The sequence below is a fragment of the Podarcis tiliguerta genome, assembly GCF_965153285.1.
Source record: "Podarcis tiliguerta genome assembly, chromosome: Z".
Classification (NCBI taxonomy): domain Eukaryota; kingdom Metazoa; phylum Chordata; class Lepidosauria; order Squamata; family Lacertidae; genus Podarcis; species Podarcis tiliguerta.
In genome coordinates, this window is record NC_139553.1 from 42376335 (window position 1) to 42394477 (window position 18143).

The following is an 18143-nucleotide window of genomic DNA, read 5'->3' on the forward strand; positions in this document are numbered from 1 at the left end:
TGCAATTTCAGATGTGATTCAATATTTCCACAAGGAAAGACTGAGGGGGCAATCGCCTAGCAAAATCCAGCTCAGCTGGTTGCTTGCAGGATCAATTGAAGTTAAGTCCCCAATGCTGGCTCAGCAAAAGTTATGCCACAGCAATCTTGTTCATCCCAGTTTAGATGGAGCTCAGCTACCTGAGCTGAGGCCCATGAATGTCAACCAAAACAGCTGTGGCAGGGCTGGGTCTGGGTGTGTGAAATTAGGCTGGATCCTAAGCCCATTCAGTTTGGCCATGTGATGTCCTGAGTGAGGCCAAAATTTGATATCCAGCCCTCATGCTGCCTTCCCAAAGCTGGGTAAGGGAGTCACTGGGCTTTGAGAAGATGTGAGGCTCTAGCAGGTCCTAGAGCTCTCATGTCTCAGCGCTTACAAATGTTGGGAAGCTGCTCCCTTTCCCCGTGCGGTCACAGAGCCCTAAATCCTTCTCTGTATGAATTAGCAACCCAGCAAACAGCACTCTTTTAAAGGATTGTTTTGCCCTGCTTGGACAAAGCAGTATCCCTGCTGTTGAATGGGGTTTGGATCTGGTGCAACTTCATGTTTGCTTTACGTCTGTTTATTGTGTAACTAGTGAAGACAAACTTTTCCCTTTACTATGGGTTGCATTAAATTACATTCTACACAGTGTAGACCCACTGAAGTGAATGAACCCAAGTTATACATCTCCATTAATTTCAGTGGATCTACTCTGAGTAGAACTAATATGAGCTGCAACTCCATAAACTGATGGATAAACTAAATGTTATGCAAAACATGTTGCAGAATATTCTGCATTTATGAAAGTATGTGTGTTAAAATACATATATATTAGTGAAAATAACATTGCATTATATTCAGGAATGTATTATATTTGCAAAAGGTGCTTGCAAAAATCTGCATATGGGGCAAATTCGCATACAAAAATGAGTATACTAGGAGTGAATTGAACCTAAGACTGGGAAAATGAGAAACAGGGAGAAACAGAAGTTGCTTCTTTGAGGTCTTGCAGCCTTGCCCCAACATTCTCTTGTCATTGCTTTGGTCCACTTAATCCAGTTAAACACCCTTAGTGCCATTTGCTTTGCAAAACATCCTTCAAAAAACAACAGCCACCCAACTGTAGTGTAAATCAATGGCAAATTGACTAAAGCTAAGACCAAATTATCACAGACAACCATGGCTATATTGGCCTCTGAAGCTGAGCTGGGTGGGGTGGAGAAACAATATTCAATTGATTAACTCTATTGACCATTCTCATATCTCTACTGGGAATCTTCTGATAGAAGAATTTTCTGCCTACAGTCACAAAAAGACTTGATGATCTGCTTTCTCTCCCCCCGCCTTTCTTTCTAAAATCTCTTTGCAGGAATAACAAGCAGTAAAGAAAAAGAAAGAAAAAAGCTGCTGTTTCAAGAACCAAAGAAGATCCGTGCTGGATCAAGCCAAAGGCCCATCTAGTCCAACATCCTCTCCTCATAGTGGCCACCCAGGTAGCTGATACCTGTGCGAAATGTGCAAGCACAAGAGCACTCTCCCCTCCTTTGATTCAGAGCATACTCATCATGGCTAGTAGCCATTGATAGAGTTATCCTCCATAAAAACAAGTTAAAGAAATGCAGCAAACACAGTTTTCAGTAGCAGCCAGCTTGTGCTATTGCAGTTCCAGCCAAAAAGGGGTGGTTATTTTTATCCTTAACCTTCATTACCTTGTCAGAAAGAAATGGACAAGAGGTAAAGATGGCTCTCTAGTATCCTAAGTGCTCCCTGGTTAGCAAAATAATGTTGCCTATCCACGTTGCCTGGTTCCAGAGGGATACAAAGACCTATCTATACTAACAGGATTTTTTTTATTTTAAAAAACAACCCACAACAGATATAAATATATATTAAATTAATTGGTCTGCTTGATTGCCCTGTAGGGGTTATCAAATCATTTGGAAGTACTACCAGCTTTGCAAAGTCCCCTGAGGCCTTGGGCTTTCTGTAGAAGGATCTAGCAAGGTTGAGACATGTCTGGTCATTTTTTGCTGCATGAGAAGGAGCTATATGAGTGTATCCTACTATTGGATCAGAACATTTACTTGCCTACAAGATCCTGAGATTGAAGCAACTCAATGGCAAACCAAGGAGTTGTTGCAGTGCAAGAAAGCCTGGGGTTTGGACTCAGAAAAAGGCAAATTTCTATGTTCCCCATACTCATTCAAACAATAGGTAAAGGGAAAGGGGCCCCTGACCCTTAGGTCCAGTCGCAGATGACTCTGGGGTTACGGCTCTCATCTCGCTTTGCTGGCCGAGGGAGCCGGCGTACAGCTTCTGGGTCGCATGACTAAGCTGCCTCTGGTGAACCAGAGCAGCGCATGGAAACGCCGTTTACCTTCCCGCCGGAGCGGTACCTATTTATCTACTTGCACTTTGACGTGCTTTTGAACTGCTAGGTTGGCAGGAGCAGGGACAGAGCAACGGGAGCTCACCCCGTCACGGGGATTCGAACCACCGACCTTCTGATCGGCAAGTCCTAGGCTCTGTGGTTTAATCCACAGCACCACCCGTGTCCCCTCATTCAAACAATAAGCCACCATAAAAACTAATTATAGAAATAGCCAATAAGTCAACCAGCCATAAAAGCAGCAGAGACTTGAAAATGAGGGATGAGATAAAGTGGCTTACTGAAATTCTCCACCATAACATAAGAGAATAAGAACAGTCTGCTCTTTCTGTCAGCAGTGGGCATTCAGAGGCATACTGCCTCCAGCATTGGAGGTAGAACGTAGTCATCGGTGCTGCAGCCACTGATCTTACATCTTTCAAAAGCACAGTTTATGCTAGTTGCATACCCTCCAACATTTCTCTGATGAAAATAGGGACGTCTCACTCCATAATGATAATTTTACTATTTATACCCCACACATCTGACTGGGTTGCCCCTGCCACTTTTATATGTTGGCAGCTTCCAACATATAAAAACATAATAAAACATTAAACATTTTTTTTTAAACTTCCCTATATAGGATTGTCTTCAGACAGCTCTGGGGTCAGATAACTCCATGCTCTTCAACATTTCTCCAATGAAAAGTGGGACATTCCAGGATCAAATCAGAAACCGGGATGGCTTCTCTAAATAAGGGGCATCCCTGGAAAATAGGCACACTTGGAGGGTCAGTAGCTGAGGCTGAAGGGAATTGTAGTCCAAGATCTTTGGAGGGCACCAGGCTGGCAAGGGCTGGTTTACAGTTTTGCATGGCATATGAAAGTGGCCACAGAATGAAGAGGTTGACTGACTCGTTTGCAGTGAAGTATTGCCCTGTTTGAGTGCCATTACCAAAAAGTCCCTGTTCCTTGTAGTGGTAGACACAGCAGCCCCCAGTGCCTGAACATCCTGATCAAAGTATGTGGCCAGGTTCAAACACTACTCTAAGGAAGTCGGAGAAGTGCTTAATTTTCACATCAATCCTTCAAAGAACTTCCTTTGTACTCCTGCAAAGCTTCAAAACCCAAACCCAGTGTTAAACGATTCCTTAACATTGAATGAAATCTGATTCTAGCAGACAGCCATGATGTCAGCAACATGTAAGTGCAGAGAATATTTTTTACACTAATGACAACTGAGAACCTTTCTTTCATCCACCCCCCTCCCTTTCATATTGTAGCAGATGTCAACTGTAGTTAGATTCAATTCAACTTATTAGTGCGTGGCTTTAAGCCAACAGCCATTCACATTTCCAGAAGTATACTATCACATATGTCTTAATAAGTGAACCCTGTTTTTAAAAATGTATGTGATAAGTCACATATGCTAGAAGGAATATGGGCATCTTTCACTTGTGGTGACAATGGAAGCGACTAAACAGTGCTGAGCGCAGCTGAAGAAGATTAACATTCAAGGGGAATTTTTGATGATGTTTGAAAATACAACAGAAGTGACAGCATTGGGGGGGGGAGCCTTCTTCCCCCACACAAGCTGAGCCTTCATTTCTTTGTCACACACACACACGTTTTTCTACAAAAGGGGTGTCTTCTAGAATAGCATTTTCCTACTGCTACACTGAAGTAGTTATTATTACTAACAACAACAACAATCATCATAGGGAAACCTTTGCATGTGCTTTCCAGAATGAAACTCAAGAAACTGGCTAGGTATTCTGTGGCACATTCTGGAGTGCACAATTAGTTGTCATGGGATGCTTGGAATGCCCTCTTCTGAAAAACTCTGGAGAGTCGCTGCCAGTCACTGCGAACAACACTGAACTAGGAACACTGAATTAGATGGACCAATGGTCTGTGAAGCAGCTCCCCATGTTTCAATGGGTTGTATTCAACGCAGTCATACTTAGAGTACACCTGCTGAAATCAATGAACGTAAGCCAGTTATGCCCATTGGCCACACCTGCCAATGCTTTTGGCCAGTCTGTCTATGCTAACAGACAGTGTGGATGGAGGTCAGTAAAGGAAACAGAGCAGACCAATCCCTTTGTTGCCTCAGAATGCAGCAGTACAGCCTAGGGGTGGAAATGGCAAGGAACAAGATTTCAGGTAAACATTAAGTGAAACTTCCAAGTACTGGAAAGATTTTCAGCAGCAAAGGTGATGGGCTGACTTTCACTGGAGGCATTTAAGCAGAGAGTGGGGGTCCATATCAGAGATGCTGTAGTTGCAATCTGCATCATAAATCAGGTATGGTCTTTCAGGAATTGCTGGTTTATGGCTTCCATCCTTGTTGTATACCCTGAACTGGGAAGGAGTTGGACTAAATCTGGTGTTCTTAATGTTACATCCATGGGCACCTCAGACAACCCCCTGTGTCCCTCAAGGTCCCTAGCTCTCTCAATTTTAATTTTAATTTTTTTAATGGGAAGGGGTCCTGAGCATCACCTTTCCCCCCTCAGAATATTTTGTGGCAACTACAACAGTTTCTTAGATTTCTAAATGTGCCTCTGAATTCAAAACCCAGATGACCCCTAAAGACTATAGTCCGATTAATTTAATGTGCTTCACTGTATCATGAAAATGTCTCCAAAGTATAATAAGGGTTGAAGGTTGTATTCAATATTAGCCATAGAGCAAACCCACTGAAATCAATGCATAATTAATGTTGGTGCATCAATTCATTTGGTCTACTCTAAGTATAGTTTGGTTCGGCACAGCCTAGGTAGCTAAGTTGGTTGCAGCATGATGCTGATAATGCCAGGATTGCAGGTTCAATTTCCATATGCGATAGCTGCATATTTCTGCATTGTAGGGGGTTCCAACTCTGCAATTCTAAGATTCTATGAACCCAAAGTAAGGATGCACAACTCAACAAGTGACAACTCTTAGTTTTGGATACAGAAAACACTTTACAGTCCCACAAATCTGATTTAAATTGAAGTTTGGGATAACTGGGGAAACAAACAACACATGTACACAACCTACTGAGAAGCTGCCGCACATAATTTCTGTGGTGCGTGCCCACTGAAAACTAGGGGGTTTCCCCAGCACCAGCTCAATCCTGACAAAAAGCAGGGAGACTCAGGCAGCAAACTTTCCTCCGAAGAATCATGGGAACTGTAGTTTGTTAAGGATGCTGGGAAAGTTTAATCCCTCTGTGAGGGATTAAACTGCAGTTCTTAGGATTCTTTGGGGGAAACCATGTGCTTTAAATGTATGGTGTGTAGGCAGCCACAATGAAGAGCTGTGTGTAAGCCAGGCTAGGAGAGAGAGGCATTTAGACCCCCTGGTAGAAAGAGCCTCATTAAAGAGGCTTACATTGCACTGTGAGAACTGCAGCTTTAATGGGAAAATAGTAACTTTGCACAGGTGGGTAAACTAATAAAACATATCAAAAATACCAAGCAGAATGTAATTAATATGCCTAATTTGCTCCCATGGGAACTAATTGAAGCAGAACCCAAGGATGCATTCAGAAAATATTTCAAATAGAAAGGCAACAGAGCATAAATAATACATGGAGTTGGGGAGATCTAGTCTGGCTGGTTGGCCGTCCATCTGAATCTTACTCCCTACCCCACCACCTTAAGTCTCACACTTCTGCTGGGCCCATTCGCATGATCCAAACCCCACAGAAACCATGACTATTGGGCACCACCCACTCCTTAAGACACTTCTAGGTACAGTTTGGGAGTAGATGATGCTCAAAGCACCTTCCCTTCTGTGGCTGACAGTATGTTGAAGGTGTGGGGTGGCAGTAGTAATTTTTTATCAGGACAGTGCTAGGTGGAGAAATTGCTCATTGCCTTTCCCTGCACACCATGGCTCTTGTCAGACCTCTCTGCAGGTGCTATTTAAAAACCGCAGCAGAAACACTGCTATGAACTGAAGTAAGGTGTAGTTTGGCTCCTGCAAATCCTCTGGGAAAAGGGTCTTGCTGCCGGGCTTGCATAAACTTACCCTGAGAGGCACCACCAGACTTTGTGGGCTCTACATCATTATCAGCAACATTAAACTATGGGGCCTCCAAAGCAATGGAGTAAATACAATCTGAGATGCCTTTGAAGCCAATGTCTGGCAGACTGCTTATCTCATCTTGCAGAGCTCTTTTCATGCACATGGGAGCGTTTTCCATATGTATAAGCAACAGGCTAGGAAGGGCCCAGGCACATAGGTGCAAAATGTTATTCCCATGTGTCCTACATACTCTGTGTTATTTCCCCTCTGTCAGACCTTCCCAGAGATTGCAATTAAAAACCATAATCTTTTTAGCGTGGGCACACTCCCCCTCAAGGCTAGGAGATCTCTGCACTGAATGTGATTATAATATCATTTAGCAGCTATTCATAGATGACACATATTAATTTATGTAAACCAGGGACAACTTGGAGCCTGTAGCCATTAGTGAGCCATGGAAAATGTAAAACCTGTCCTTGTTGATCAGGGACTTAAAAAAAAGAGAAAAGGCTATGACTACAGAGTAACCTGAGTCACTATGTTTTTATTGCCCAGGTGTGGGGTTTCCTTTTTTTTTTTTTTTTTTTGCTTGAAGTTCATTAAACCTGATTTTTTTCTCTCAAAGGGATATTAAAAATAACTTACTTTACAGGAATGTTTCGAGGCTTTGTCTTCTCTGCAGTCTATAAAAATAGGAAAGTGAAAGAGCAGTTAGTTAATCTTAGCAAGAGCAGCCTTTTAGAAAGACAGAGGTAAACCCAACATATTTTCTTAAGACACACACACACATTTCTGAGAACTGCAAATGAATGTGCACAATATTGTACTGGAAGCCTCCATAATTAAGCAGGAAGCACAGCAAGAGAAACAACTGTTTATCACTTTTAATGGGTTAGTGGTGCTGAAGACTGGTAGAAAAATTGCAACACCACAGAACTTCAGAGCGGCAGATGGTAAAGCGATGGCATGAATGCTGGAGATCTCACAGTGGCATCCATTACACGTGCAGTCACCACTGGGGAGCAGCTTCTGTGGTGTAACCTTAATGTGACCACAAGGACAGAGTGGATTGTGGAGCCCTTTCCAATGCTATTTGTACCCCACTGGGAGGAATGGCACTAGCTGGGTAACAGAGAGGTCTGTAATCACCTTTGCTCCTGTGGCCATGGTAATGAATGCAGGACCATAGAGTGCGGTGCTCACCAGAAGCATCTACCACACAAGCTTGGATTACTTGTGAATTGAGTCTCTCTCAAGATCCTGGCTAATCTGTGTCTGCCAGTCAAGCAATGCACATATTTTAACCAGAAGCTGGGGCAAAGTGCACATAGCACTGAACTTCTGGAGCTCTGTTATCTGAAAATGGGTCAAACTGACATACGGTTCAGAAGGTTGCATGCATGTGCAGCAGCTGCCAGCACCTTAACACATTTGTTGAAATGGCTAAACCATGTGAAGACATATAGATTCCTTTGTGCCTAGGCCTGAGAATATGTTTAGGCATTATGTCAAATATAATGAGGTGAGGTGGGCTCAAAACCCCCAGGAATGTGACTTTGCTGTCCTGCTGAGTAGGGGCAGACTTGAATGCAAAGGACTTGGACAAAGGGGTGTTAAATTCTGTAGAGTGAAGGAAAAAGTCAAAACCAAGACACTTCAAGGCTTGGCTATCAACGTTTCCCTTTTTGTAAGGGAAATTCCCTTATTCCAAATAGGATTCCTCGCAAGAAAAGGGAAAAGTTGACAGCTATGCTTCAAGGGGCTTGATTGATACCATGGCAATTAGGGGTTTGCTTGTTTTTAAATCATCCCAAATCCACAGCTTCTCCTTGAGTTCCTTTACATGGCTAAAATTTGCACAACAAATAGTCAGCCTAGGGAAGCTCATTCCCACTGGAGGCCACCAACCTGGATGGCTTTAAAAGATGATTGAACAAGTTAATGGAGGATAAGACTATCGGTGGGTACTAGCCATAATAGGTATGCTCTGCTTGCAGCTGTGGAGGCAGTAATGCTTCTGAATGCTAGTTGCTGGAAACCACAGGAGGGGGAAATGCTCTTGTGCTAAGGTCCTGTGTGAGAGTTTCCTCTGGCCATTTGGGTGGCCCCTGTGAAAGCAGGGTAGCGGACGGGTCATTGGCCATTCTTATGTTCTTAATTTTGCATCAAGAATTTAAACATAATGGGCAAGGGCATAAAATGAATAAAACTTTTTAAATCTGGGTCAAAATGGTGTCCACATCTCCATTCACCTTTGGCCAATGGCTTGTGAATGTGTGGATACGCAAGACATTGCTGTGATGGATTTCATGCCTGCATGAGAGAACGGGATTGTGGACTTGTGCTTGTATGAGTTTGACTGTGAACAGAATGACTTAATCACCCTCTCCCTCCTGATTAAATGTTTTTTAATTCCAGTCATCAATACTCTAGAAATTCAGATAAACAGACACACAGTTTAATATTCTGAAGTTACATATTATTAGCCAACAACACTATATGTGTGTGTGTGGGGGGGGACTAACTGAAAGCCAGTGGGACTCACTTTCAAATAGAAGTGCATAGAATTGCACTCTTCAAGTTTTTTATGCTTTTTAAAATTTAGATTTTATGGTCATCACAAATTGGCACAGATCTAACAAACCAGGAAGTAAATTTGTTTAGAATTATTGCAGCAACTGAGAAATTAACTTCATCTTAGCTACTGTCAGTCTTAAACAATGAGATCAGAAGAATTATATCTATCATGGCAGAATAGATTCTTTCTCCAAAGCTATTTTTTATTAGCCATCAACAGAAAAAGGCAAGATGGGATGACCAAATGTTCAGATCAATTTCCTCTTGTGAAACCTTTAAGAAAACACACTCCAAATCTTCTAAATGAGTAACTATCCAGGCCTCTTGGCCTGCACCGCCTCAGATTCAGAGGCTGGTTCCAGTTTATTGCTGAATCCATTGATCTGTATACAGTCCATTTATCATTCATGAAAAGAGCTGGTGATCTTCACAGTATATTAGAAGAAACAACTCAGATCATCTGTCAATGGCCCTCTTATTTCTGTTTCCCTCTCCGCAGGGATTTCATCTCCATCCATTCTTCTTGAATTAAAATGTTGCTAAGCAACACAGCTGGGGGCACGGATGGCAGAATGGCTAGAGTCTATCAAGCTGTTTAAGCTGTTGGAGATTTTAGTGGTAATGTCGTTCATATGTGTGTGAGATATATTTATATATATATATATTTCAATGGCATAATTGCTGCTTCTGAATTTTCTACCTATATAATGTGCCATATGTCTGTGGGCTTCTCAATGTCCCTCTTCTCGTCAACTGCTTTCTCAGTGGAGATGGGAAAAAGCTATCAGGAAGTTGACAGTAGTGATGGGTGTGGGGATGTTTAGGGAGGCAGGAGAGGATATATTATTTTATTATATCCTTCCTAACTTGCGTCAGAAAGTTCTATAACTTAGCAGAGTTGTTAAACAACCCCCCTTTTAAATTACACAGTGGTTTGCTAGCTGCAGGCTCATCTAAGCATCACTATTTAGGATTCCTGGTAAGATCCCTTTTTATATCCCTCCTCAAAGAATAGACATGACCATCTGATTAAAGTTAACATAAAACTAGTTTGCTTACAACCATCCAGTTGCCCTGAAGGCAGACTTAATTTACAGAACAACATATAACTATGTGAACTATCCCATAAGGGAAATACTCTCAAGTGACTGTGACTCAGCAGTCACTTCTCCTAACTCTTAGGAACACAAAAATGGGTAACAAGAAGAGCAGAACATGAAGGCTGTGTGCTCCTGTCCAAGAATAGGCCACACCCACATTAAATCACATGCAAAGGAAGTCTGTCCCAGCTCAGGAGGAACTAGCAAGTTTTCTCCTGAGTGATACAAAGCATTCCCCAGCATGTGCATTGTAGGAATGTTGTATTTGACTGCAATACGTTTTTACATCCCACATACCCCTTCTTAGGCAATACAACATTTACAAAAGTAAACAACTTTAATCAACCACTCAGAGTCCCAGCTTGACACTTAGATTCTGGAAACTCTCTCTTGGCAGGGGCTTTGTCAGGATATCAGCAGTCATCTCTTTGGTGTTGCAATAAGAAAGTTCCACAAGTCCACTCTGAATCATTTTGCGAATGTAGTGGTACTTTACGCCAATGTATTTCATTCTTGTGTGGAACTTCTCACTCAGAGATAGCTTCATGCCCTCTCATTGTCCTCTAGCAGCTTAACAGGTACCTTGCTCACCAACCCAAAGTCCTTAATGAGTTGATCCAACCAGGCAACCTCTCTGCACGCTTCTGTAGCTGCAACATAATCTGCTTCTATGGAAGATAATGCTACACAGTTCTGTTTATAAATACCCCATGCAACAAGTCCATTCCCTACACACCACAATAGAACTCCATAGCTGAGGGAAAGTTTAGATCCATCATGGAGATGGCAAGATGCACATTAAAGGATGCATCCCTGCCACAGAAGCTGTGGCCAGATGCAGCAAACACAGCCAGAACCAAGGGAGCTAAACGCACACCTTTCAAACTTTGGCATGGGAGAGTTCCCAACCTGTCACACATACGTGTGTTTGGAAGTCTATGTTACTACCATGTCCCCAAAGAACATAGGCACAAGCTTGACTCCAGGGCACAAGCAGGTATCCTTGTGGGGTACACCTCTGGAGGCAAGGGATAAATAATTTTGGACTTACCAACTGATAAGACAAGTGTGCACCATGCAGTTTATTTTGATGAACTCAGCAAAGCTGACACTAAAAATAGTGTTGTGGACTTTTCTGAGCAGCCAGAAAAGGTTCAAGAACGAGAAAGCAATCATTTGAGTTTGTGGAATCTTGCGGCCTCAAGGTGTGTCCACCAAGGGTAAGCACCTCTGATCCCAATGCCAGCAGCCAGTTGACAAGTCCCTTTCCCTCTGCCAAAATGTCTGCATATAGGGTCGGCCCAAGACATTTTGCAGTCTGAAGTGAAGGACCTACCCTACCGTACGTGAAAAAGTTGGCTGAATCAACATTGGCAAGGGGATGGTATCCTCCGCTGCATCTGAGGCCAGGCCAGGTGGCACAGCTCTGTTCTCCAGCAGACTGGAAGCCTTAGGCACATGAAGAGGGGCTACTATTGTTGCTTCCTGCCTGCACAGTATGTACTACCTGAGGTGGCCATCTCTGCCTAATGGTAGGGCTGGCTCTGACATGATTGCTTATCCCAGACAAACTTGAACAAAAACCAAAGGGATGATATAAAAGAGGCAGCAGGTGTAGGCAATGTGGCCACAGATAGGCAGAATGAAGGAAGTGAGCACTACCAGAGGGAACCTAAGACAAGGCTAGTTGGCAAATGGGAGCCATTTTGAGATGGGAAGGGGAAAAAATGTGCTGATGTTTAAGGCCATGCATACACATACACCCCAGTTTGGATTATCGCCCAGCCTGATTAAAGTTCTGTGGAACTCAAAAGTGTACCCCATATTTTGTGATAGGAACATAGGAAGTTGCCTCCTACTAAGTCACACTGTTAGGGTCCATTTGGCTCATGCTGCCTACACTTACTGGCAGAAACTCTCGAGCATTTCATGTATAAGGTATCCTTCCCAGCCCTGGAGATGCTTGTCATTGTGAAAAGCAGATATTCTGCCACTGAGCTACAACTCTGCCCAACTCTGGTTTAATCTATTGGTTAGGTTAATAAATATATTGCCTTGATAAGGGTTTTTGGAGTCTCTGTTAGGGTCCAAAAGATTTCCCTTTCCCTTTTTGTGTCTATTCTCTTCAGTTTTGCTAAGCAGTTTCTTATTGTTACTAGGATAGATTTCATTATTTCTGCTGCTCCTTTATAGAGTCTGGCGTTTTATGGTTTGTTGAAATGCTGATGTCATGTTCATTGAAATGAAATGTTACAGGATTGTTTATTAAAACACTGCTATTAAAAATGCAGATATGGATATCATGAAGTGGACTCTAGCACACAAATGCTTATTATACCATAATAGATTTTTAAAGTCTTTAAGGTTGCACAGGACTCTTTGTTGCTGATTTGGGGCTTATTGAAAGCTTTCTGGAAATGCTGATATTACATTTTGGAATAAAATTGTCACTATTGTTTTGCTGCATTTTTATTTTCCGAGCATTGCAAAGATGCCATTTTTTTGTGACAAGGCAGCGCACAAGTTTAAAATAGTAACAGCTAGTGCGAAGTGCCCAGCACTGCCCAGAAATTCAAATAACAAAATAACAACAAGAAAAATTATTTGGTGATTTTATTTCAAGAGGTGTCTAAATGCATAGAGAAGACATAGACAAGCAATTTCCTAAAATATATAGTAGAGGAGTGCCTGGTGCTGGCCATGCTTTTTTTTTTTTAATTAGAGAAACTCTCAAATTTTGTGATTTTTAAATGGATAGTGTAATTTGTGAGTTTAGACCCATCACGCCAAAGTAACAGTTTAGTCTACCAGCTTGATTTAAAATGGAGTCCAGCATGAAAACATCAATGTTGGCCCTCACCGACACTACGGGAACCCGTGTCAAGTTTGGTGACAACATATCAAGACATTGTTAAACCTATTCCAAGCTCCAAAACTACACTGTCCACTTTAAAATTACAATATATTTTGGGTTTCTGAAAGTACTTAGGCAGTGCTGGGACTCCCCACTAGTAAAGAAACAAATAGAAAATCTGGCAACTATGAGGAATACTAAATTTACAGCACCATTCAATGATGCTTCATTGAGTACACGTTGCATTTGAATGCAAAAATACATTGTATGAAAACATGTTGTATGCAGCAGGTTTGCCAATTAGAGATAATTATTATTCTCTGATCAGGGGAAAAATGCATTATTTTCTTAATCTCTCTTTTTGTAGCCAACATCCTTTGAAATATGCATCTTTGCTGTAACGTCATTATAAGAAAATACTGTCTTCAAATTAGTCCCTTCTCTCACCCAGTTCTCTTTCTTGGGATAGCTAGCTATTGACACAAATTGTCTGCATTGAGTAGTTCTCTCTGCTTTGATAATTAACTTTTGATCATTACTGACTTTAATGGTTCTAGTCTAATATTGTCATAGTCATCCTCCTCAATTACTTTAGCACTCATCACCTTTAATCTTTGAACAAAATGATCTCACTGAACCTCCATCAGCTTGACTACAGAGTTAATAATTTCTGCTTCTCGTCTTCCTGGCTAAGTTTGATTTGTCTGAGACGTGATGTGAACTTTTGATTATTAATTTAAAGGATTTCAGATGCCTTGCTCGCTCTTTCTCTCAGTTGGGATATTTGTTCAACCTACATAAATGTAGGCTTAGCAAGGGTTCCACCCCCCCAGCAATTAATAATGATTTCTCTGCTTCTGTTTTTATTTAAATGAAGCAGGAAGGAGGTTTCTAAACCCTCCCAAGTACTCGAAGGTCCAGTTGTCACTGAAGCCATATAGCTCTATCTGGGCAGCACCACTTTAAGAAGCAGGTGGGGGTTATATCTATCTACCATTATGAGTCTCTTATCACGCAAGCTGTTTCACTGTACTCTTTTTGGTACCTGCTAAAGACATTTTTGTTTAAACAAGCCATTCCAGGTATGTAGAATGATGACATGCATTCTAATATTTTTTTTAACTTATTGAAGATTTATTTATTTTTAAATGTTTTAAATAGCTGTTTTGAACTGTTCTTTTTTACTGGTAATTTTATTATTTCATTCTTTTTGTAATCCCTTTGACGTTTCATTACAATCCAGGGGTAAATTTCTCTCTCTCTCTCTCTCTCTCTAGCATCTGGTGAGTTTGGGCAGTGCCACGCCATTGTCCTTCCAATAGTAGAGTTACTGCCATGTACGATGATGGTACCAAGATGGTGGAAAGCAGGAACTGGCAGTGGTGCACCAGCAATGAATGCACCAGCAGAACCAGCATGATGCCAGCCCCAAGTTTGTTATCACCCTACCCTGCCCCTGTGCCATCATGGTACCAACCCAGTAACTGGAATTCAGTTCCGGCACCTTTCTGGTGGGCACCATTGCCATTATAAGCAAACAAGGTGTTGGTGGGTTCCAACACCTCTTTTTCCTAGAAAAATAGCACTGCCCATTCATGCTGACTCCTTGCTTCCTTCATGTCTGCCTGCCTCCCAGTTTGATACTGGGCCACATTCAAGGTTCTTGTGTTAATGCACAAAGCCTTAAACACCTCGGGAGTACTAAACAACTGATCCCTTCTGCTTTACTTTGATCATTGAGATCTCCTCTGATGGGGAACTTCTGGTGTTTCCCCACATCTCTGAATTTCGGATGGCCTTTGCTGGGTACTGAGCCCTGACTCTGTGGTGGGCCCTGCCCTGAGGAACTCCTTGCCAGTACAGCTGGGAAGAAATCAGACAGAATCCTGAAAACGGTGTTATTCAGTCAGGCTTTTGAAGCACAATTTCCTTTTTCCTGACCAGTATTTATTGATGTTCTTATTGATCTTACTGCAATTTTGAATGTTATACACGGGCTTGCTGTAATATTATGAAAACACAGCTTATAAATATCTAAATAAATATCTGCAGCCCTGGCATGACAGGGAGAAGACTTACGCCAAATCCCTTCACCATGGGGCATCTAATTTCCCATGTGCTGTTAATTGTTTTGGAACAGAGGCCTATTCCGTGATGGCAGAGACTTCCTGTAGCCTGAAGTGGCACAGCTCAGTCATGGTTTCACAGCCTCAGGAAGAACAAGGTCTGAGAGGGGAGATCATACTGTGAAGGACAGAAATGGAATTGAAAGAGCCTAAAGTGGACCCTTAGGACATTAAGAGGGTTACATCATGTGGCTGCCACTAATTTTGAGTCTGAAAATGTACATTAAGATAATTAAAGGTAATTGGAAAATGGAGAGCAGATTGAGGCGGACAATTTCACCACTTCACTTTGTAATTTCCTTATGATTTTTATACTCACGGCTATATCCCCTAGAATGTGCCATGTGATTGAAATGTCACATGTATCATCCGTATGTCAGGGTAGGATTTGCTGCGATGCTGCAGTCATTTTGTAACATAGCATGTGCTTTCTGGATATATATATATATATATATATATATATATATATATAATTTTGTCCAGGTTGTCAGCAAGGAGTTCAAAGCAACATATGCAGTTCTTCTGCTCCCCTGTTATCCTATGAGGTAGCTTAGGCTGAGAGACTATGACAAGTGCTGGCAATACGATAATCTCTCTCCATTTTTGATCCTGTCTTTACGGAGATCTGTGAAATTACTGGCCAACACCTACAAGAGACAAGTGAGCTAGCCAGGCTGAATTTATTTCATGGTGAAAACTTGAATGTTCGCTTTAAATCATTAATTGAATATTTACAGGTGGTGGCCAAGGTTGGTGACTGCCACATTCTGGAAGGGATTGGAAGGGGCAACTCTTATGACATAGTATCAAATGGTGTGGCAGATTGCTTTAAATGAAAAGCTTACAAACAGCAGAATGACACTGTTTTGTTATGAATATGAACAACATGGATAACTGACACTATCCTACAGCATATTAAATCTTTTGACTGGTTTGATTTCTGATACTGTTCTGTTTTTCTTTTATTGCATTGGATTCTTCCTTTTCTTTGATTGGTTATATAATATGGCTATATTCTGTGCAGCATTATAGTTATTAAAGCAGTAGGAGTTTTTGTTGTTGCGTATGTGTTGTTTAAACATTAAGAAAAGCTTTATATATCTATATAAAATGATAGTATTTGTGTCCCAGTTTCTAGCATTCTTCTTACACTGCAATACTTCCTGCATCATGGAACTTTTTTAAAAAACAAACAAACCGTGTCATACTAAATTACATTCAAACTAGTGGGCATGGGGTGGCAACTGTATCCTTCTGTTCCCACATGATTTACCCATGAAAATGGCGGGAGAGAACTGTATGCCACAACGCAGTCCTGAATTTCATCCCATGATTTTTGAGTCTAACCAGGTTGATTTCCCCCCTGCCCCCGAAAGCAATTCACACAGAAATGAGCACTAAACTTCCACTAGGTTTTCCTAGGATTCCAGAAATGGTTTTATTCTGAGTGAGAGATATCATTAAATGCAAATAAATAACAGGCAAGGGAAGATCTGGAAAATGGAAGAATGTGCTGCCCGAATGCAGTCTAAGTGTCCTACCCATACCATTCCAACCAACCAATCCTTCGTTCCCATAAAACTATATTTATAAAGGGCAGTTCAAGACTGATGATTGCCATCACGATTGTATCCTGCCCTTCCACAATGAAGGTCAAGGTGGCATATACAGGGGCATTATTTCACTTGATCCTCACAATAAATCTTGTGATCTATGTCAGGCCAACAGATGGATGAACAGAATCACAGATGAGTAAAATCTGAGCCCAGGTCTCTGTGTGCCAAGTCCCATCAGCTTTTCCACTGTTACATTGGTTCTTGAGTCAGGTAGGTAGCCGTGTTGGTTTGACACAGTAACTGAAGAAGTGTGCATGCACACAGAAGCTTATGCCCAGAACAAACCTAGTTGGTCTCTAAGGTGCTACTGGACAATGGTTTGTGTGTGTGTGTTTTAATGGATCTTGAGGATAGTTTCAGTGACCCAGCTGAGCTGACTTTATGGGAATTCTGGAAGGCCCTTTGCAGTCAAAGCAATGAGAAAATGACCCTCACGCCCTTTGGCATTCAGGGAAACTGGTACAGCGCAGTGACTGAGAGTTGTTCCTGCAAGATGGTGCCCCCAGCTCAGTGCATTGTCTCCGGAGGAAAATATCAGCCCTTACCCTAATCTCCTGTGACAAGAAGCTGGCAACTTTGCATCTGGGAGTCTGAGTGTCACGGTTTAGGTCAGCCTTTCCCTCAGGGTGATGCAAAGGCTGTTTATCAAAAGACTGCATTTGTAACAATGGCTCTCGTCTCCTGTGTCTCATATATTCAACATTCTCCCCATGCCTACATTTTCCATACAGAAAATACACACATCTCTAGCTGAGAAGCTGATACCTGATTAATTTAACACTCATCTTGCTGTTAATTATAAGGTTGTAAGGACTGCTGGATTGGATCCGACCAAGGCCCATATATACCAGCATTCTGTCAAATAAGATGCCTCTCAGTTGCTCTAGAAAAGGTCTACTCTCTTTATTTTTCTGAAGCATTCTGTGGTCAGACTGCCTATGAAGGTTCATATTCTATATAATAAGGATTTTGAACTTTTTTCAGTCCAGGAGCCAAATTTACTTCTGGGATTTACATGTCAGTGGTAGGTAGGAACAGAGAAAAGAATTGATTCAGTTTGCTTTTAAAGACAAATCTATCCAATCTTCTCTCTTCAAGACAGCATGTGAATTGAAACAAAGTTATCCTTCAAAATCCACACTCATCCAAATTTTGCGATGCAGTTCTCCAACCAAATAATAGCTACAAAAATGCTTAGGGATGTGCATAAAAATAAATATATTAGTGAAAACAATGCACAAAAATACATTGTATTAGGGGAAATTGCTTGCAAAAATATGCATATTAGACAAAGCTGCATATAATTAGGAGAAAGTCACACTATAATGCTGGTGAATTTTCATATGAGAGTATATATATGTATATATAAGTATATGTGTGTGTGTGTGTGTATATATATATATATATATATATACTTATATATATAAGTATATCTATATACTTATATATACTTATATATATAAGT

General features: G+C 41.4%; 1 protein-coding gene across 13 annotated transcripts in view; it reads right to left on the minus strand.

Moving 5' to 3' along the window:
* Positions 1 to 18143, minus strand: part of AFF2 (ALF transcription elongation factor 2) — a 382241-nt gene that overhangs the window by 72666 nt on the left and 291432 nt on the right. For all 13 annotated transcript variants that reach the window (XM_083422401.1, XM_083422406.1, XM_083422407.1 and 10 more), the window contains one exon: positions 7051 to 7088. In XM_083422401.1, coding sequence (XP_083278527.1) covers positions 7051 to 7088 — 38 coding nt within the window. The remainder of the gene's footprint in view (positions 1 to 7050; positions 7089 to 18143) is intronic.